General features: G+C 38.1%; 1 protein-coding gene across 18 annotated transcripts in view; it reads left to right on the top strand.

Annotated features, from left to right (window-relative positions):
* Positions 1 to 22,851, top strand: part of MAGI2 (membrane associated guanylate kinase, WW and PDZ domain containing 2) — a 1,587,879-nt gene that overhangs the window by 886,536 nt on the left and 678,492 nt on the right. For all 18 annotated transcript variants that reach the window (XM_070071222.2, XM_070071219.2, XM_070071216.2 and 15 more), the window contains one exon: positions 17,613 to 17,732. In XM_070071222.2, coding sequence (XP_069927323.1) covers positions 17,613 to 17,732 — 120 coding nt within the window. The remainder of the gene's footprint in view (positions 1 to 17,612; positions 17,733 to 22,851) is intronic.

Here is a 22,851-nt window from a genome sequence, read left to right as displayed (position 1 = left end):
GAGAAGCATTGGCATAACGCATTAAACTTTTTTTTCTTGCTTAAACTTTGCAGTACCTCTTCATGATTGGCACTATTATTCCCACTTTGCAAATGAGGACTGTTAGGACTAGTGAGCTTAAATAGCTTTAATCCAGAGGTCAACCCTTTTCCCACTGTCTTCTTCTAGTTGCTTACAATGATGACCAGACTAAAACAAAGGTTTTGTTAGCGTAAGGGTAATTTGACAGCTGAGTCACTACAAAGTGCTGTGAAAGGGGTGGGGTGGGGAACTTTTGTCAGTTATTCACATAGCCAGGTGTAGTCACAAAGAAAATCATTTAATTATTTTTAGCCATATTTCTATTTTGAACCAAAATGTTCTAATTTCTTTCATTTGCAACCCAAAATGTTCACAAGGTTTGGATATGAATCACTTTTGCTGCTACCTTCACAAGCCAAACGGCCTCAGATGTTGAAATTTTGCCATGATAGTGGGTGATCCAAAAAGGTGCCACTGAATCTAGAAGCAATTCCAAGAGTGTTTTTTTTGTTTGTTTGTTTGTTTGTTTTAAATTAACGTTGGTAGGAACTTGGGAATTAATGTAAGATGTAAATATTCATTTTCATGTCCAAATTTAAAGAATCTTACAAAAATACAAATTTCTAGATAGTGTCATTATTTTTTTGATTGTAACTCACTCAGTCTTCCAAAAAAGGACTAGGCATGAAACAGTCAAGATTAATGTTGCTTTCCACAAGTCATTGTGGGAAATAAAGCCAGTGCCACCATCCACCAGGCACAAAGTTTAACAAGGCACTAAAGATCAACAAATGGCAACTAGTCAGAATGTCCCAGCTGAAGGAAATTAATCACCACACTGGGGCTAACCTGACAGCATATGTTAAAATGACTAAGAATGTAAGCTTGCAGGCTCCTGAAGCCATGAGACTGGTCACCCAGAGTGAAAAGTGCTGTAGATCTGCAGTGGGTCAGATTTCTACAGCAAAATGTGTTAGACTGACAACAACAGACTTAAAAGTGTATAGCAGAGTGCAAAAGGCAAGCAGTAGAATTCTTTTAACCAAAATGAATTTTAGCATCTTTCAAATATTTCAAAATAGAAGGGAATTCATGGGCATTCAGTAAAGAGTCCTTCATTCTATTGATAAACCACAATTGCTGGTTTTGTTCTGCAGTCCATGGGCTTTGACCTTGGTAGCTTTAAATCACCTGCAAAGCCTGATTTTAGCAACTTCTGCGCCTTAACCCTCAAATTCTGACTTAAGTCATCTGAGATGGAGACACTGATTTTAAAATCCCCCTGGGTGTTTCTAATGTGTGTCATTGAGAGTTCCTAGATGATGCTAAATTAAGAGAAAGACATATGAAAAGAAAAATGTCTCACATGATAGTGGATAAAAAACGTAAGGAACAGTAGTAGTTGTTAATATTATATCTTTGGACGTAAGGCCCACAGAAGGACAGAGAATTGCAAGTATGGATATACAGACACCTCTTTATTTTCCTACTGTTCTGATGCACTCTGCATTTTCAGTCAACAATTATAGGTAGAGGAAAGAAATTATTTTATTTTTAGGTTTCTCCCTGTTACACGAATAGTGTAGTGAACATCCCTGTGTGTGTGTGCGCACGTGCATGTACCTGTTTGCATGTGCATATGTGTGTCCATGAGAGAATTTGTATGATGTGTGTGCATATGTGTGTGTTTGCACATGCATATGTGTGTATTCATGAGAGAATGTTTGTATGATGAGTTTGTTTGATCAAAATATTTAGACATTTTAAGTGTTGATATTTATTTATTGTCAAGTGCTATCAAAAAGGTTATAGCAGTTTATATCCAAGTAGCATCTATTTCAACCTGTATCTAATTATAAGAGTAGGTTAAATACTCCTAAACATGCTTTGGTTGTTTGCATCTTTCAAGGGGTTTTTCCATTTCATCTAAATTGTCAAACTTACTAGGATAAATTCGTTGATAATATTTCATGAACGACCTTTTGATATTTGTCAAATCTGTTGGAAGGTCACTTATTTTATTACTAATATTGTGATTTGTGTCTTCTCACTTTTTCTTGACATCAGCCTGGTTTGAGGTTTATCAATTTAATTGATCTTCTTGGAGAACAAACTTTTGGTTTCATTCTTTATTGTTTTCTGTCTAATTTATTAATTTGTACTGTGATCTTTGTTACGCCTCTACTTTGAGGTTCATTTGCTCTTATCATTACAGTTTCTGAGATCATTGATTTACAACTTTTCTTCTTTTTCAAATATCAGTAGTTGAAGATTATAGATTGCTCTCAAATTCTTGCTTTAGTAATGCCTACAAATATTCATGTGTTGGTTTTATTTTCATTTAATGCAAAGTGAGTTGTAATTACCTCTTCGATTTCTTTTGTAACCATGACTATTTGGAAGGGTGATATTTTGTTTCCAAATATTTAGAGGTTTTCCATATATCATTCTGTTATTGGTCTGCCATTTAATGTTATTGTGGTCAGAAAACATATATTTAAATCAGTGAACCTTATCAAAACTTGTTTTATGGCCCAGAACATGATGTATTATGGTGAATTTTCTGTGTACACTTAAAGAAAAATTTAAACTATCCTGCTATAGGGTGAGGACTCTATAAATGCCAATTTGGTTAAGCTGGTAGGTAATTTTATTCAGATCCATGCCATTATTGATTTTTTCTTCTCTTGGTCTACCAGTTTTTGAGAGGAAGGTGTTGAAATCTCTGAGAATAACTATGGATTTCTCCATTTCTCTTCGTAATTCTGTTTTAACTCCATGAAACATTTCGAATCTCTGTAGACACATAAACATTTAAAATCTTTATGTACTCTCAGTGATTTGGTCCCATTATTCTGTCTCTGCTAATATTCTGTCCTCTGATAGCTGTTGTTCTGGCGGTACTAGATCTTTTATTTGATTTTTGCATGGAATAACTTTTTGTAACCTTTTACTTCTAAAGGGTTTTTTGTTGTCTTATTTAAAGCATGTTTCTTGTAGGCACCATGAAGTTGGGTCTTGTTTTTAAATATAACTGGCTTATCTCTGAGTTTTAATTGTGTGTGCCTGTGCATAGGTACAGGTATGTCTCTCCCTCCCCCTCCCCCTCCTCTTCTTCCCCCTCTGTCCTCCTCCTCCCCCTCCTTTCTCTTCCCTTCCTCTACCTTCTCCTCTCCTTCCCCCTTCTCCTCCTCTCCCTCCTCCTTTTCCTCCCCCTCCCCCTCCAACTTAATGCCTGTGTCACACACTTGTTCTCTATGTTGCTTCTTTTATTTAAGATTTATTCAATTTTTATTTGAAAGGTAGAGCTAAAGAGAGAGGGAGAAACAGAGAGATCTTCCATCTGCTGGTTCACTCCCCAGATGGGTACAAGAGCCAGGCTGGGCTGGGCCAAATAGCCAGACAACCAGAAGCCAGGAGTTTTTTCCAGTCACCCACGAGGTAGTAGAGTTCCAAGCACTTAAGTCGTCTTCCGCTGCTTTCGCAGGCACTTTAGCAGGGGGCTGGATAGGAAGTGGAGCAGCTGTGACTTGAACAGGCTCTTATATATGATGCTAGCCTCACAGGCAGTCTCTACCTGCTACGCCACAATACCAGTCCCCCTGTCTTGTTTCTTGAGTACCAAATATCTGTTCCTTTCTCAGAGATTTCTCAACCCTAATTTTGTTTCTGTATGTTACAAAGCTATCTGGCTAGGCTGGTGCCGCGGCTCACTTGGCTAATCCTCTGCCTGCAGCGCCGGCACCCTGGGTTCTAGTCCCAGTTGGGGCACCAAATTCTGTCCCAGTTGCTCCTCTTCCTGTCCAGCTCTCTGCTGTGGCCCAGGAAGGCAGTGGAGGATGGCCCAAGTGCTTAGACCCTGCACCCACATGGGAGACCAGGAGGAAGCACCTGGCTCCTGGCTTCGGATCGGTGCAGCACGCCCGCTGAAACGCGCTGGCCATGGTGGCCAATGGTACCAATGGAAAAGGAAGACCTTTCTCTCTGTCTCTCTCTCTCACTGTCTAATTCTTCCTATCAAAACCAAACCAAACAAAACAAACCTATCTGGTTAGTTCTGAAGGAAACATGAACACAAGTATGAAGTATTGCACTTAATATTGACCACCCTTTCAAAAATGGCCATGTTTTCCTCTATGCCATATTGAACTCAACGCCATCATTTAATTTGCATTGTGTTGGAGACACAATAGCATTCAGACACAACACATCAAAAACCATACACAGGAGTGGACCAACTGTTGCTTGCAGGTTCTTTCTGCCTTCTGCCTTGTAAATAAAGCTTTATTGGAACACAGCTGTGCTCATTCATCTGTGTATTATCCGTGGGTGCTTCAATCATCGTAATAGTTTAGTGCTTTATGCAGAGGTGGTATGGCCGCCCAAGTCTGTGATATTTACTATCTGATCATTTCAGAAGTTTGCTGATTGCTCACCCATTGAAACAGTCTGATCCTAACCGGAGAGATAAGGAGCCACCTACCTTTGTTGTAGAGCATTAAATGTACATGTTGACTTTGATATGGATTCATAATTACCCTGCAGCCCACCAACCTCTGCTTTTCTAGTTTCCTCAGGTACCAAGCTGTTCAGTCCTCCCTTGAGAGGCCAGTACTTAATTTGCATATGCAAGGAGGAGGACTGTTATTCTATAGGGTGTGAGGGCTCAGCCCTGGGTTCTACCCTGTGCAGATTTCAGAGTCTGGTGCTGGACTGATGGCATTCTCATCTCTATTCTGTACTGCATCTCAAGTAATTCTGGCAAGTATGCTTCTTTTCTTATCCTCTGTAAAGGAATTGGGAATGTACCTAACGTCATAAGCATTTCCTCTAAAAATATCTAATATTTATTTTGATAATTCATCATTATTAACTCAATATCTCTTATGCCAGAATTGCCTTTATTAGCTCTCTTTTGAAATTTTCTCAAAATTTTCTTTTGTATTATAATTCATCAGACTTCCCTCATCATTATGGTAATTGCAACTCTCAGGAACAATGATTTGAGGATCTACAGAGGCAAACATGTTTATGTGTTACAAAATAATTTTATTCTGATATGTTTGTATAAAAGTTTCCAACAAAGGTCACAAATGAGTATTTGACAGCTCACAATACACATTTCTTTACCTTTTATCACTTTTAATTAGCCCTCCAATTAGGAAAGAAGCATGGCAACCTGGGATTAAGATCGCAGGGTCCTGGGGGTTATTATAGTTGGATGGAAACAGAATCCTATTGCCTTTTAAACCCACATAGATCTGGGATGCTGCTTAAGTCTCCAAAAGGACAAGCATTGTATTCTACTCCCCTGTACTCCCATTTACAGACATAAAATTATTTATGCATAAAATCTGGGTGCTTGTGTTTTTTCTCAAATGCTAATTGTTTGATTTTATCATGTCACCTTTCAACTTTTTTCCTTCCTATCCTCCGTGGGTAGCTGGCCATCCATTTCGACAGTTAGTGGCTGGCCCGCAGTCATTGAGTGGGTAGAATTGCCTGTCTCCCAAAACATGAGCAGATATTTTCTGCACACAAAGGCTCACTGATGTGGAATTTGGAATTAAGTGTATTTTATCTGTGGCTGAATGTATTTTTCCTCTAATAGTCTCCAATTCTGCAAATTTGTTTTTCAAAACAGGGAAGTCAAGTTATGAATTTCTGTCCTGTTTTCCATTAAAAAATAATAAGTAGTGTAATAAGCCATTAACTAAAACAATAGCTAGTATTGTGAACATAAGTTATATCAGATGGACAGGGGATAATGTAGCTCAAGACATTTTTTAAATAAAAATCATTTATTTATTTAAGAGGCAGTAACATACAGAGAGGGAAATGGAGAGAGAGTTTCCATCAACTAGTTCACTCCCCAGATGCCCTCAATGGTCACAACTGGGCCCAACCACATTGAAGCCAGGAGCTAGGAACTCATTCAGGTATCTTGTATGGGTTATAGTGACCCAGCCACTTGAACTATTACCTTCTGCCTCCTATGGAGTGCATCAGCAGGTATCTGGAATCAGAAACCAGAGCCAAGTTTCAAACTGCAGCACTCTAACACTAGATGCAGTGTCCTAATGACTAGGCCAAATGCCAGATACTAACTCAAAACTTTGAACAAGAATAAAAGCACCCTACCTGCCCTCTGGTTCCTAGAGGATACTCATTAATAATTTCTCCATTCTTCCCTTTCCTCTCATTCTGTTCCTTCCTTTCATGATAACTTGACATGGGTCTACTTGAGAATCTCAAAAAAAAATGATAATGAGTCATTCACATATGCAATGTAAACCCTATGATCTGACAAGCATTTCAGTATTTTGAAATTCCTAAGTAGATGGCTGCCTTCTCACCTTCATCTGGATTTTCTAATACTCCATAGCCTCTTCTGTGATTTACCTTGGGCATTTCAGAGTATGGATGCCACAGAGACACATGATGACATTATAAGTGAATATCAGGACAAGATTTTATAGTAATAAAATGCTAGTTAAGATATACTGCACCTCTGTACAGTGAAGGTCATGTCAGCATTTTTCAGAGGGCTAGTGGTATCTGTACAGTCTAGTTTTTTCCCAGATTAATTTTACATGAGGAGAATATAAAAACTTCACACTAACTATATATTGTTTCTATAAAAAGGGGCTGATCTTTCCTTTCTTTAAGCTCAATATATAATCATGAAACATTATCTGTTAAATAATAAATTAGGGAATCATAAGGCTCTCTATTAATCCTGTAGAATGCCAAATATAGGACTTATCAAAACTAGACACTGAAGAATTAAAATCAAATGTTCAAAAATAAATTGATTGGTAAAAAAGGGGCCATGTATCATCTTCTAGTCTCTTAAAAAATCAGGAAATTAATACTTAAGTCATGAACCTTGAGCTGGCTTGTTGCCCGATTTTGCTGATAAAAGTGCAGTGTTCAGCTATTCTGTAGTAACTTATATAGCTATACATTGTGAGAATGGATCCAAAAACTGGGAATACCATGATCTAAGGACCTGATTTCCCTTGGGGAGTCGTCCAATCTTGTCATCTTTGTATCCACCAGCAGTGGATTATTCTGTGTTGTGGATACAAGTGAAGTAACCACAGAGTTTTTAATGTGGAAAACATTTTGAACCTTTGTATTGAGTGAAATTTGTATTTGTCTAAATTCCTATTTAGACAAATACCATATCTTTTCCCTGATCTGTGATAACTAATAGGGTATCTAAAATGTAATATGTAAGAATGAAATTCACATTTTGAGATTTGAAGATTGATTACAACCCTTGTCTTGACTGTTGAGAAAAGCTGTTTTTTTCTTCACAGTATTTGTTGAACTCTTTACTTTGTGTAGGGTTAATCCTATGAATATAAAGTGATCTGAAAGTAGTTCTTTGTAAGAATTTAGAATGGGAATAGGAGATGGAGGGGGAAAAAGGGTGGGAGTGTGGGCAGAAGGAAGGGTAAGGTGGAAAGTATCACTATGTTCCTCAATCTGTATATGTGATATAAGTGAAATTTGCATATCTCAAGTAAATTTTTTTTTAAAAAAGGAAAATAATTTGTGAACCAAAAGTTTCCTCAGGAATTTGATGGGTGAAGAAGATGGACTTTGTTGTGAAGGAATAAGGATAGGCATTAGGCTACGAATGTTTTGTCACCAAAGGAATGACCATTCAAGTGAATGAAGTCATGCCCTTTGCCCAAGCCTGTCTTCAGTGCTTGACTGTTAGAAGTCAATGATATCTTGGTACTGCCAGTAGTTAAGTGTGATCACCATGTAAGAACATTAAAATTGAAAATGCCTATAAATAGTTCAACTTCAAAAATTATCCATCTAGGTATTGCCTTTCTTTTTACTCATGATCTTGAGTGTGAGTTCATGTAATGAAAGACAAATAACTTTGAACCTTTAAATGAAACTAATTCTCACCTCTACCCTCATTTACTCAATGTTTACACCAGGGAAATAATTGTGTAGATTATAATTGTGTAAATAGAGGAATTGACAAATGGTTATTATTTCTCCAAATACATTTCAACAGAGATCTTTGTGGGCACTAATTCCAAAATGCAAGTTACCTATCTCCTAAACTTGTTTTATTCATATAGTTGTGATTATCTATTTAGCAAATCAGACACTGTTATACAGGGAAATATTGGGATGCTATCATGTATTACTTGTTAGCTCTCTACAGATTTCTCATTTGTACCTTCTAAGTTTTGACATTCACCAGAGTGGGAGAGATCTTCTTCATGAGATACCTGTTTGTTTGTTTATTTACCATGTTATCATTGATCCTTGCTGGTGAGCTATATCCAAGTCTCCTTCTGTCTTTCAGAATTTAAACATATTGTTTATACAGTTATGTGACTTCATATAATAGTGATAGTTTTTTATAAACTCCAATAAATGGAGAGAGGTCATTATTTTCCAAATTCATGTGACCTCTAAGAGAACATTCCATCAACTATGTGAAAGAAGTGTGAAGTAGCATAGAGAGTGCTCTGTGGATCCAATGTACTTTTCATGATTGATGCACCAGTAAGTGGCAAAGGGCTTGCTTAGTTTGAACACAGTAGTCTATGACTATATGTTTTCTTTAGGGTCAGTGCCAAAGTCATGACTCACTTGCTCTATGGGCTAGGGTAGTTGACTGTGATGATGCGATTTAACACTGCTTTTACTTAGGGTTCCCTAAGATACGAATAAGACTAGAACAGTAGTTATCAAGTTACCTTTCCTGAACCTACAGCATTGCTCCAGAACTTGTTAGAAAAGCACATTCTCAGGCCCTATAGAAACCTGCCTGACCCAGAAACTGGGGGTGAGAACCAATGATCTGTGTTTTGAGAAGTCTTCCATTGTGGATTCTATGGTCACACATCATAAATTTCATGAAAAAAAATGGAACTAAATATAAGTTTATTTTGATTATTTTTTAAAATCCATGTATACAAGTTATGAACCACTGAGTTTAGGTTTGATACATACTTGATCCAAGCTGTTAAAATTTTAAAGAGTAATTCATGCCACATGAGACATTAATTTGAACTTTTAAATCCAAGATATTTAGGGAGAAGTTTCTTTTCAAAAAAGTGCTCTGATTCTCAAGGACACCAAACATTGCTAGTATCTGCCAATGCTACTTTTTTTTAAAAAAAGATTCTATTGGCTGGTGCCATAACTCAATAGCCTAATCCTCCGGCTGTGGCTCCGGCACACCGGGTTCTAGTCCCGGTCAGGGCGCCAGATTCTCTCCCGGTTTCCCCTCTTCCAGTCCAGCTCTCTGCTGTGGCCCAGGAGTGCAGTGGAGGATGGCCCAAGTGCTTGGGCCCTGCACCCACATGGGAAACCAGGAGAAGCACCTGGCTCCTGGCTTCGGATCAGCGCGGTGCGCCAGCCGCAGTGCACTGGCCACAGTGGCCATTGGAGAGTGAACCAACAGTAAAGGAAGACCTTTCTCTCTGTCTCTCTCTCTCTCTCTCACTGTCCACTCTGCCTGTCAAAAAAAGATTTTATTTATTATTTATTTGAGAGGTAGAGTTACAGACAGTGAGAGGGAGAGACAGAGAGAAAGATCTTCCATCCACTGGTTCACTCCCCAAATGGTTGCAATGGCCAGAGCTGGGCTGATCAGAAGCCAGAAGCCAGGAGCTTCTCCTGGTTTCCCATGAGGGTGCAAGGACCCAAGGACTTGGGTCATCTTATGTTGCTTTCCCAGGCGAAGACAGAGAGCTGGATCAGAAGTGGAGCTGCCGGGACTGGAACTGGTGCCCATATAGGATGCTGGTACTGCAGGCGGTGGCTTCACCCTCTATGCCGTGGAACCGGCCCTAGGCCTCATTCTTTTAACTTTAATCTAATCCATCCCATTAGTTACTATGAAATCTACAGTATCCATATTACTTTATCATCTATCACATATGATTCAATGACCCAAACTGTTTTGTTTGCTTTCATTACTCTAGCTCTATGTATAAAGTCATACTTCTGGGATTTTTATCATTGAAAATGAGAATAATAAAATCCAAGGTATAGGTTGCTTTTGTGAAAATTGATTAATGGCATTGGCCAATGAACCTCATGAATGTTTTTATTGAAAACACACACACAAATCTGATGGTGGTGTTCACACTTGCTAATGAGTATCTGATAAACTGAAGAAGTGTCTCCAGGAATCTGAGTTCATTAAAGGTCAAATTGAGAGGAAGTCACTTTAGCTGTCAAGATGTATTTTCTCCAGCTTGCAGTAGAGAAACGCCAGGAAAAAAGAAAGAATACATTCAGAAATATGCCTAAGAACAGAAATCAGTTTCCCAGATTCTCACACAGTGACCCATCTGCTTAGAACACATTGACTATTAATGATCAATTTCAAGTCTATTTCTTCAGCAAGTATGTATTGGATGCTTGCCATGCAAGAGGCACTGTGCAACTTTCAGCACAGCGAAATAGAGCACAGTAGATAACTGCACTGAACCCTGAGTAACAGTACTTTCCTTTAAGCCAGTAACTTTAAAAACAATTTTTCCCCTAAAATTAGGAAATCTCATAAAGCTAAGAAGAAATGTGCTTTAGAATTGTACTGACCACAAACATCATGTTCTTTTCTTTCTAAGGGAAAAGGGGCAATGTTTCATCTTTTTACAAGTAGAATAATTTTTAAAATTCCATTGGCACCCCGGTTGCCATGGTAACAAAATGACGAGTGGCCTCCATGTGCTTTCACTATTTATCAATAATAAACTAACCATTTGGGAGAAAATTCGTCCTCTTCATACAGTCTTTTGAGAAGAAGTACTTTGTGCTTTCATTAACTCATGATGGAGGCACTAGTCAGGCAGCATTTCATTTAGCAATTAATAAATAAGTCGCATTTAAAAAATAATTTAATAGAAGCAGCAAGACTCAACTAGCATTTCCTCCCTTTTAGTTCTATTTATTTTTCTTTTGGAGGAGTGGTCAGGAACAAATTATAATGAAATATGAGTGTATTTTGGATAATAAAAATCATTTTGGACTTTTCTGTATGCTATTTAGTCAAGTTCTAACCAAAAATAGAAGAGTAATGAAGATGAAGGTAAGCTTCATCTTTAGCTGTATGATGAATCATCTAAATTTCCTCTTTATCATTCTATCTCTACCCCTGTCACTGTTGAGACTTGCTTCCCTGTCAACCCTCTATTCAAAAAAAATTTTTTTTTGAGTTGAGAAAGCAACTATAATTATTTCAGCATAGAAATAAGGTAAGTAACTGCTTCAGGAATGTCAGCTTAACTATTTCTCCAGATAGTAATTATTTTAGCTCCAGTGTACCATTGTATAGCTCTTCATTTCGCCTCATATGTGTTTACCTTATTTTTAGAATCACATTACTTTCCAGAGAGGTGTTCATAGATCTCCAGTTGTTTTTCCCTTCATCAATCACTGCCTTACCAACTGATTTAACAGCAACTAATAACCATTCTTCCTAGACACATAGATCGAAAATTATGCTTTCTGCCTCCTGTTGTTGAAGGTGCCATGCCTGTGGGTAAATTTCAAATGGCCCTCTAATTAGGGTTTATGAGCACTTTCACATTTTTCAAATCATTCAGAAAATGACAAAAAACTTGCAGCCTGTGCTTAGGCTTTACCCATTTTATGTGATTGTCTAACAAAAGAAATGTGACCAAGAGTTGTATCCCACATTTTAGTGTGTGAGCAGAAAATATGGATTTATATCTTGAGATATTCAATTATACCCAATTAAAAAAGTTGACTTATGACTTTAGGTATAACAATTTTTTCTTTGCAAGAAGGTTTACAATGAATGAAGCTCACTAATTTAAAACTTTAATTAAAATAGATTCCCAAAAATATTATCAGTGATATTAGCTAAATTCTGATATTCTTACTACTATTAATATTATTAAAGAGGAATATGGATATTGTTGGCATGCTATTCACTCTTACTTTTCAAAATGCCCTTGCGTGTCTGTTATTTACCTTGATACATGATAAGAAAATTCATGACCAAGTAGATGCTTTTTAAATTTAGGGCCACCTGCCTAAAGTCTTAAAACAAAAAAATGGAACACTGATGTCCCTAATTTTGATTCTAAGAACATTTTGATAACAACATGCCTGCACCTTCTTCTTGTAAAGGTGAGGATTGATATGTAATGTCTATGTGTGCCCACACACCAGTCATCAGAGCACACCCTGCTCCATCATATTTCTCAGCCCTATAGAAAGAATTCTGAAAATTCAAAGAAAAACCATATTGGTATGCTGAGCCAAATGACCTAAAATAAACCAAGAAATATAGATAGATAAATAAATAGATAGATAGATAGATAGATATAATTTAATGATTCATCCTCAAATATAACCAGGCTCTTTATGGATTTCTTGTTGTATCCCAGCCACCCTGTAATAGTCACATCAGGTATTGTAGATATTGTAGGTGTTTACTTCCCTCTGGGTCCTTTTCTCATGGTTTCTCTCTTTTCTCCAACATTTTCCTCCATATTGTCTCACTTAACAGAAATCTCAGTAACTGACTAAATTGATAATAGGTACTATTGAGGTTTTTTTTTTTAAGATTTATTTATTTATTTATTTGAAAGCAGAGTTATAGAGAAGCAGAGGCACCAAGAGACAGACACACACACACACACACACACAGAGAGAGAGAGAGAGAGAGAGAGAGAGAGGTCTTCCATACACTGGTTCACTCCACAGGTGCTATGCTGATCCAAAGCTGGGAGCTAGGAACTTCATCCAAGTCTCTAACGCAGGTGCATGGGACCAAGGATTTGGGCCATCTTCCACTGCTTTCCCAGGCCATAGCAGAGTGCTGCAGAAGTAGAGTGGCCGGGTCTTGAACCGGTGTCCATATGGGATGCTGGCCCTGCAGCCGGTGGCTTTACCCACTACCCTGCAGCACCAGCCCCTTGACCTGGTTTACAGTTAATAGGGTTTAACCTTATATAGCACACTCTATAGTTTACTTCTTATTTAATTTGTGTTATTCTTTGCCTTTTCCTGTTAAAATATAAGTTCTGTGAGAGTGTGGATCCTATTCCATGTTATTCAAAGATAGATCCGAAGCATTGAGAATAATGCTTAACACATACTAAATACTCAATGAATATTTTTGACAAATTAGTGAGCAAAAAGAATCCATGATAATATCTTCCCTCTTTCAATCAACAATACTTAACTAACATACAATCCTTCTTGAGTGCTTAATGTGTGCCAGGCATTGTCCTAGTTATCTTATATGGAACACTCTAAAGATGCTACCAGTGTTACTCCCATTATATAGATAAGAAATTTAGAATGTATAGAGGTGAAGGATGTTGCTTGAGATGAATTCATTAGCTAATTGCAGGGTCCTGACAAACACGGGCAGATTGATTCCCCAGCTTGCATTCTTATCTGCTACAGCTACATGTATATCATGTATATAGCACACATGTACATTACATACATGCAATTGCTCTTTTGTCTTAACCAAGGGGTAGTTCTAATGATGGGAATTTTAATACAAAAGAAAGCAAAGTGACACATGTTAGGCCAGAAAGGAAACTGTTTCTGAGTTAGAAACTTTTTAAATTATGCTCTCTCCCATGTTCTGCAAAACGAGTCATTTAAGATATTCTGCCACTGGCATTCAAGGGTGGGAAGAGTTGCCTTTTTGTGTAAATAATAAAATCTGAGTTTTCTTGATCTCTTTTTAACGTTGAGCTTTCCTTACCTTGCCTTTTGCAACCAACTCTCTTGACCAGAGAGAATAGACAGAGGCACCTTTAGAGAATGGCTGTGCCCAGCCTTGGGCATTATCACGACTCAACAGGAAGCAGGGTAGGCAAGTAAGCGAGGGAGATAGGTGCAGCCGAGCCAGAGCTGTCACCTGCTCCAAGAGGGCAGTGCTTGCCCCCGAGATCTTGCAAGTGGGATGATGACCTTACAAGGTTACAGTCATGGGACTTGCCAAATAGTTTGCAATGGAATAAAAGATTGAGGAAAGAATCAAAGATGACTGTGAGAGGAGAGTTACAGCTGCTTGAGTGCTCTGCCTTTCAAATAAATAAATTAATATTAAAAAATAAATAAAAATACTAAGCCTTCTAGAATTGCCTGAAAATTTAAAGTGCCTGTGTATGTAACAGTGATAAAAAAATAAAAACCACATTTTTTAAGGATTTATTTATTTATTTATTTGAAAGACAGAGTTACAGGTTGAGAGAGAGAGAGAGAGAGAGAGAGAGAGAGAGGTCTTCCATCTGCTGGTTCACTCCACAGATGGCTGCAACAGCGGGAGCTGCAATGATCAGAAGCCAGGAGCCAGGAGCTTCTTCCACATCTCCCAAATGTGTGCAGGGCCCTAGGAATTGTGCCATGTTCTATTGCTTTCCCAGGCCATAGCAGAGAGCTCGATGGGAAGTAGAGCAGCCGGGACTCAAACCGGCGCCCATATGAGATGCCGGCACTGGAGGCAGCAGCTTCACCCGCTATGCTACAGCGCCAGCCTCAAAAACTACATTTTGAAAGGAGCCAAAGAAGGGACTCAGTAAGATAGATGAGTAATATCCATATATAAGTAATATCCTACATAAGGGATTTGATATCATATCATCTCTTTGTTTTATCCAAAATGAATGAGCCCATGTCTTCTATGGAAATGGAAAACATTAGAGTATTGGAAGTGATAGGAATGTGACAGAGATGACAGAAAGTCCAGTAGACATACATAAGGGGTTCCCAGCATCAGCTGGCCCAAACTGACATAGATAGCCTGAGTTGGTAGTCTACCTTGTCAGTGAAAGGTTATGGTTTTCTATAACAACTGCAGTCTATGAATGAACTAACCAATTGTGTATGTAGGCCTTTTTACTAGTGAGGAAGTGTTGATGAGTAATTATAGGAAAGGACAAAATCTATGTTGCTCCTAATCCACTATTAGGGAGTCATTTAAATCCAGACTTGAGGAGTACAAGGGAAATAGCAGAGATCAAGAAACTGGAGATTAAAATTAGAAAGCAGAGAATGAGGACAGAGTATGTGCAATGGGTAGCAAAGATGGATTGTGACAGTTGATGCTGTAGAGTACAACTTTAAGCCACAATGATGTAGGGGAGCTCCCAGTCCATGCAGGCAGCCGGCATTAGGCAGGTGCATAGGGATACAGCCATAAGAAACATGAGACACAAGGTAGACATGTAAAGGTACTTAGTGAACCAGAAGTAGCAATGGTCTTCCCAAGGAGACTATGGGCACAGGCGTGTTTGTTAGAGGTTAGTCCAGACGGGGTACTCCAGATAGGTCAGCAGTCCTGGCAATTGCCCCGTGGCACGTGCTCCTGAGCTCACATTCTGCTAGGGGCGCATGATCACACCACATGCTGTCAATAAAGCAAAGTATGGAGCCTCTGAAATATGCCTACGAATTAGTAAGGGAAATGTGAATCTTTGTTACATGATTTGCCTTAATGATTAGAGTGTGTTCTAAGTAAACTGAAAAATTGATTGTCAAAGACTGCTAATACCTTTTTAATTCACAAAGGTTAAGCACATAGAAGTTAGGATATTGAAAGCATAGTTTCTCATAGAATTATTAATTTGTCAACATTATGCATTCTAGATGTGGGAGGTGTGTATTTCATAATATAAAAGCAGTAGGAAATTTTGCAAAATGTGGCTCAGCTCAACAAAATAAAACAAACTCAGGGGAATGTCATTAAACATAATTATAGAAATTATTTTGCAAAGCACAAAGAAGGGTTATAAAGCTTCATTTTAGACAATAATGTCTTCAAATATTAAAAAAAACCTTTTCAATAAGATTTTTTATTCTTAGCTAAAATCAATTCCCTAGCACTTTCTACATTCTGAAATTGCATTACAGCTCTGATTTGTAGTTCAGATTTGATCCCAATAGACCAAAAAAGGAACTTACAGTCTATTTGAGAGATCTAGTTGATACACATTTCAGATTCATAGAGTAAAAATAAAATTTAAGGATTTAAGATGCAGTTTTTGTTTAGTATACAGACAGTAGGGGTGAAATTTTTAAGTATGAGGATGCCCTCCAATGCCACTATATTGTTCATATATTTCTCCTCTGAATATTCATGCATATTTATTTGCATATATGTATTATGTAAGTTCCAATCTGATCCTGCAAAATACCTTAGGTAAGTGGTGTAGAAGAAGAAAGCAAGAATCCGGCATGGTCAGGGAAGGAAATATACCAGAGAACAAACTTGGAGCCTTGAATAGTCTTTCTGCTCTCGCTCCATAAACGACATGGACAGTGCGCCTGGAAGGCTGTGTTCTCTGAGACAGCTGGACTGAGCCACGGGTGGGGTACTTGATGACCAACTAGTAGCTCCATTTCCTCTGTAGGAGAGACAAGAAGTAGGAGCTATGGTTCCATGCAGTAACCTGGGTAGGGTGTTACTTTTCAGTTCAATCAGAATTAGAGGTAGGTCAGAAGGAAGGAAAGAAGAAGAGAAGGAAAGGAGGGAGGGATGGAAGACCAGACAAAGGAGAGCCTTTGTGATAGCATGAAAATATTTCCCTCCTGCTAATGAGATACTATATTGCCACCATTATAATTTGCAGTGCAGTTTTTTTTTCAGTCTTAAAAATGTATTTATTTGTACTTATATTTGAAAAGGAGATGTGTGCACACACACACACACACACACACACATACACAGAAAGGGAAAGAGAGAGTGAGAGAGAGAGAGAGAGAATCTTCCATTCACTGTTTCATTCCCTGAATCCCTGCAACAGCTGGGGCAGAGCCAGACCAAATCCAGCCCCTAGGAACTCCATCTCAATCTCCTATGTGAGTAGCAGGGACTCATCTGTAGCTTCCCAGGGTTTCCACTACCAGGAAGCTGGAATCAGAAGCAGATCTAAGCCCTGAACCCAGGGGCTCTGATATGGGATAGAGGCATGCCACAATATCTTATCTTGCAATGCTGTTGTATGACTCAATTCCAATCAATATTCAATTTTAAGCACTTCTGAAGTTTTTTGATCCATTAACTCAAATATGAGTTTTTGGGGGTATGTTCTTTTATGGTTCAAAAATAACAAATGAAAATCAAGAAATAGTCCCCCCTCCAAAAAAAAATGTAGATCCCAAAAATATGAAGAAAAATTGACATTTTGCTAAAATGTCTACTTTGTGTTGTATTTTATGTCCCAGCACAGCAGTCTGCAGAACAATAGAGGTCCATTCATAGGAGTGAAATATGTAAATTCCTGAGCCAGCAGACTCCTGGCCCACGATTGAAACCACCTCTTCAGAAAGGGCACAAAAGTCTGCCTTTTTCCCTGAAACATCTATGTGACCACATTCCATGGCAATAAACTCTTTAGAAGTTTGATGAAGAAAAAAAGCTTTGTCTATTTAATCTTTACCCTCCAGCACCTTCTGCTGCCAGACACACCAAGGGACGCACGCACACCGCCAGCCCGCAGGATGCACAAGCAAGTGTTGCTGAGTAGATAGAAGTATGGTGGTATTTGGGCAGTTCAACGACAAGCCACTGAGTCTTCCTTTTATTTTTGATTTTCCTTATTCAGGCACCACAAGGCCACATAAGGAGGGCGAGGTCCCTGGAGTGGACTACATCTTCATCACCGTTGAAGATTTTATGGAATTGGAGAAAAGCGGTGCTCTCCTGGAAAGCGGCACTTATGAAGGTGAGCGCGACTCTCCTGCCGTCTCTCTTCCGTGTTGCCTCAGTTTTCCCAAGTGCTTGGGATGCATCTGGATCTCAGCTAACCAATGTGCTGTTGTTTGGGGCTTGAGAGCTTTAATACGATCGTTTTAGAAATGTGTCCTAAAGAAAAGTTCAAGTATAACCGTAGTTACCCTATTCTTAAGGTGCCATGAGAAATATGTATGTCTATTCCCACTGAAGTATCCTTGTGATTGTCTCTTGAGGCAAAAGTGTAGCCTTCCAGATAAAATGTTGCTGAGTCTAGGTGGCATCTGAAAGTGGGCAGGGTAAGGTTACCATCCTTGTCACTAACTCTGCAGTTTCCTCAAGTTTCTTCCACTTCCCTGGCCATTGCTTACCTCCAATGTGAAATTATGGGGTGGGAAAATGTGATGGGTGGATGACCGCCAGGTCTCCTTGGGTACTCAAAGCAAACACAAACAGCAAATAAGACCCAAACTTTGGATGCATGAGGAATGTTCATGAGAAAGTGTACTGTAACCTGAGCCAGAATCTGTCTCAGTCCTTAAGCTGGCTACATTACCAGCTACTATAAATAGTGCAACTCGTATAGTAGTGCTGCACCTTAGTAGTATGAGCTGAGAAAGGGGAATGGCAGCTTTGAAAAACACAATTAAATAATAATGTGTTGATACAGTGATGTTTGTCCGTTTGGATAACATTCACATGAATTTACTTTCAATTTAAAGGAATTAGATTTCTGTGTATATATAAAATGAATTTTTGAAGTAACATAGCTAAAAATAAGTAAAAATACTTTTCATTCCTAATTCCTTCCTACTTCATATTTTTACTTTATATTTTTAGCCTATGTATATGTACTACTAAGTTCAAAGATAAATTCAGCTTTACTGAGCTGCAGCTAATAGTGAATGATGCTAAAACCAAAATTTACCAGTTTGGCCCAGCAGTTAAGATGTCACTTGAAACACTTGCACCCCATATCAGAGTGCCTGGGTTCCAGGTCCGGCTCTGTTCAGTGGACTGTAGTTATTCAAGAACTCAGTTTTTTGAGATTGGTGGATGTATTGAAATCTTTTATGTTACGTGGCATTCCTAAGGCAATTAGGCTGAGACATTTGCCTAAATATGACAGAGACTGTTAGCTACTTATTGCCACATTTACAGGAAACAGGGAGAAATTCTGAAGGAAAAGAAATGATCTAATGCGTTAGTGCTGTATCTTCTTCCCACTGTCAAGAGAAAAGATAATAGAGATTGATTGAGCACATTTTACAGAAAGAAGCTGTGTTGAAAATTTAAAGCTGTCTTATATAAAAAATAGCCATCTGTCTAAATCATAGAAACTAACTTTATCAAAGAAGCTACAGTAAATAAAACTTTATAGAATATTTTCTTGTAGGCTTTATCACATTATTTAGCAACATTTATTAATCTCCATGTCTGTCAATAATAATGTATTATATTTAGTTACCTTATTTAAACACCTTATCAATGTAGTGGGGAACTAATGGATTAATAAACAGAATCACTCCAAATGCAGCATGATTAACAATATGGCTTTTTGCGTGTAAAAAATAAGACTAAAAAATTGATTGGATATAAGTTGAAAAAATAAGCCAAATGTCTATTTTAATTATTAGCATAACAAACCACATATCATGAAATTTAATATCAATATTTTAAAATATAACTTAGATTATATTTTAAGTTTCAGTTAATTTTTGATGGAAAATCCTGAATTTTATGAGCATAGCCAAATATTTTTAGCTGGAAAGGGTTACTCTGAAATGCCTTCAGACATCTTTTCAGCACTTGAGAGTTTAGTTGTTGGCCTTAGTGATCACGTATAATCTGATTATTAAGCTGCATATCAAACAGTAAGACTATGGGGTGGAGTTTGACTCAGTCATTAAGGTGACACTGAGAGGCCTCCATCCCATATCGGAGCACCTGGGTGTGAGTCCTGATCTGCTTCTGATTCCCGCTTACTACTAATGTGCACACTGGGAGGTATCAGGTGATGGCTCAAACTGATTGGTTCCCTGCCAGCCACATGGGAGACCTGGATTGGGTTCCCAGCTTCTGACTTTCCTGCCTAGCCCATAGTCTTACTGTGTGGCCCTAGGCAGAACTTTAATGGATTCTTAAAGCTTTTCTTTTGTCCTACCCTCAGTCTGAATGTGTCATTTCAGTTTGCCATAGAATAGTAACTGAGTGGCCTTGCATATGAATGATGTAGAGATCTTGGTTCTGATGACAGCTCTCAGGTGTTGGTAAAGGAACTCTTTTCCATGATTTGGATGATATTTTTACCTTTTCAATCAAGTTGATGAAATATACTAGTAAAACATGTTATTAATAAAGCTATTAATAATGAGTATTGATTAATAGAACAACATGCAGTAATGAGCCTTATTTAACCATGAAAATTCTATAAGCTTTTATATTAGACTACCAGGGTAAGGTATTTCCAAAAGTAAATAGAAATCAGAATTATGAGTTTATTCCAAAAAATTCTTAAAATTCATAGAACATATTTCATAATACACATTTCCATCAACTCTGAAAATTCTTCCATATATAGCTTTGAAACTTTTGTTTACTCAAATAAATTTATCTTTAGTTCAATTCTCCACAAGCGTTTTCAAGTGGTCTCATATCAGCCTCATGTGAAATATAGACTACCTTGCTCTATGGCTGAATGGAGATTTTTCTTTTCAAATAAAGGACACATATAGGTTTAGATGAGAAACATAATTAAATGAGTAGATCTGAGATGCTATAAGTTAAGGACTCTTTAAATACCTGGGAGGTGATATTAAAACTGATACCACAGATATACAAAGAATCATTAGGGACTATTATGAATACCTATATGTCAACAGATTGAGAAATCTAGGGGGGAAATGGAAGAATTTCTGGATACACATTACCTATCAGAATTGAACCATGAAGACAGAAAACCTGAACAGGCCAATAGCAATGAGATTGAAACGGTAATAAAAAGTCTCTAAACAAGGAAAAGTCTGGGACCACATGTCTTTGCTGCATAATTTTGTCAAATTTTTAAAGAAAAACTAATATCAATTCCTCTCAAATTATTCCTAAAAAGTTGAAAATGGATGCAGGAGGGGCCGCAGCCGTGGCTCACTTGATTAATCCCCCTCCTGCGGTGCTGGCATCCCACAGGGGCACCGAGTTCTAGTCCCGGCTGCTCCTCTTCCAATCCAGCTCTCTACTGTGGCCCTGGAGGGCAGTGGAGGATGGCCCAAGTGTTTGGGCGCCAGCACCCACATGGGAAACTGGGAGGAAGCACCTGGCTCTTGGCTTCGTAGCGGCCATTTGGGGAGTGAAGCAACGGAAGGAAGACCTTTCTCTCTGTCTCTCTCTGTCTCACTGTCTATAATTCTACCTGTCAAATAAATAATTTAAAAAGAAAATGGATGCAGGAGACCCTTTTAAACTAAAATGATTTTTATAATAGAGAATTACCTGGAATCCAAAACCCAGGAAAGACGCAACAAAAATAAAACTATATATGAACATCCCTCATTGACATAGACACAGCATTTTTAACAAAATACTAGCAGATGAAACCCAACAGCACAACAAAGAGAGTATTCATCACAATCAATGCTATTTACCCAGTGCATACAGAGATGGTTTAACAAAGGCAAATCAATAATCCATACACCACATCACCTGAATGAAGAACAAAAATCATAGGATCATCTCAATAAACATAGAAAATTCCTTCAGGAAAATTCAACAGCATCATGATCAATAAACAATCCTAAGCAAATTAGATATAGAAAATACATACTTTAATATAATAAAGGGTATAGGTGAAAACCCCTCCAGGAACTTCATATTGAATATGGAAAAGTTAAAAACATTTTCCAAAAGATCCAGAGCCAGACTGGGATGTCTGGTCATACTGATCTTATTGAATACTAAAATGGAACTTTTAGGCCCAGTAATTAGACAAAACAAAAAAATAAAGCCATACAGGTAGGAAAGGAGGAAGTAAGTTCAACTTTATTTGCTGATTACTTGATTTCCTGCATAAAAGAATCTAAAGATACTATCAAAGACAATTACAACTAATAAAGGAATTAATCAAAATTTCAGGCTTCAAAATCAACATAAATATAGCAGCATTTGTGTACTTCTATAAGGAACTTACTGAGAATGAATTCATAAATGCAATTCAATTTATAATAGCTAAAAAATACCTTGGAATAAATTTAAACAAGGATGTCTAAGGCCTCTGCAATGAAAGTAATAAAATGAAAATGAAAAGAATTTGAAGAAGAAACAAAAAAACCCATGTTCATGTGGATGCAAAGAATTAATATTTTTAAAATGTCTACACTGCCAAAGAAATTTACAGTTCAATGCAATCCCTGCCAAAATGTGAATAAAATAATTCATAGTTGTAGAAAAAAAAATCCTAAAATTCATATGACAACACAAAATCCCTGAACACTCAAAACAATCTTGAACATAAAGAACAAACCTGTCGGCATTACAGTTCCCGATTTTAAGGCTTTCTACACATCCGGAACAGCATGGCACTGGCACAAAAACAGACACATAGACCAATGGAACAAAACAAAGATGCCAGAAATGAACCCATGTCTCTACAGTCAACTGATTCTCAGCAAGGCACAAGAAACATACATTGGAGAAGAGACAGCCTTTGGGAAAACTGGATAGCCACATGCAGAGAAATTAACCTGCACTTCTAGCTCTCATCATATACAAAATCACCTCAAAATGGATACCAGACTTAAGTGAAAGACCTAAAACTAAGAAACAACTAGAGGGAAACATAGAAGGAGCACTTGAAAACATTTGTAGAAGCGGGGCTGGTGCTGTGGTGCAGTGGGTTAACTCCCTAGCCTGAAGCGCCAGCATCCCATATGGGCACCAGTTTGAGACCCGGCTGCTCCACTTCCCATCCAGCTCTGTGCTTTGGCCTGGGAAAGCAGTAGAAGATGGTCCAAGTCCTTGGGCCCCTTCCTGTGCGTGGGAGATCCGGAAGAAGCTCCTGGCTCCTGGCTTTGGATCAGTGCAGCTCTGGCCGTTGAGGACACCTGGGGAGTGAACTA

The sequence above is a fragment of the Oryctolagus cuniculus genome, chromosome 3 (assembly GCF_051225735.1).
Source record: "Oryctolagus cuniculus isolate XC-2025 breed Fujian yellow rabbit chromosome 3, ASM5122573v1, whole genome shotgun sequence".
Classification (NCBI taxonomy): Eukaryota; Metazoa; Chordata; class Mammalia; order Lagomorpha; family Leporidae; genus Oryctolagus; species Oryctolagus cuniculus.
Note: the sequence above shows the minus strand (reverse complement) of the source record. Positions and strands in the feature narration are given on the sequence as shown.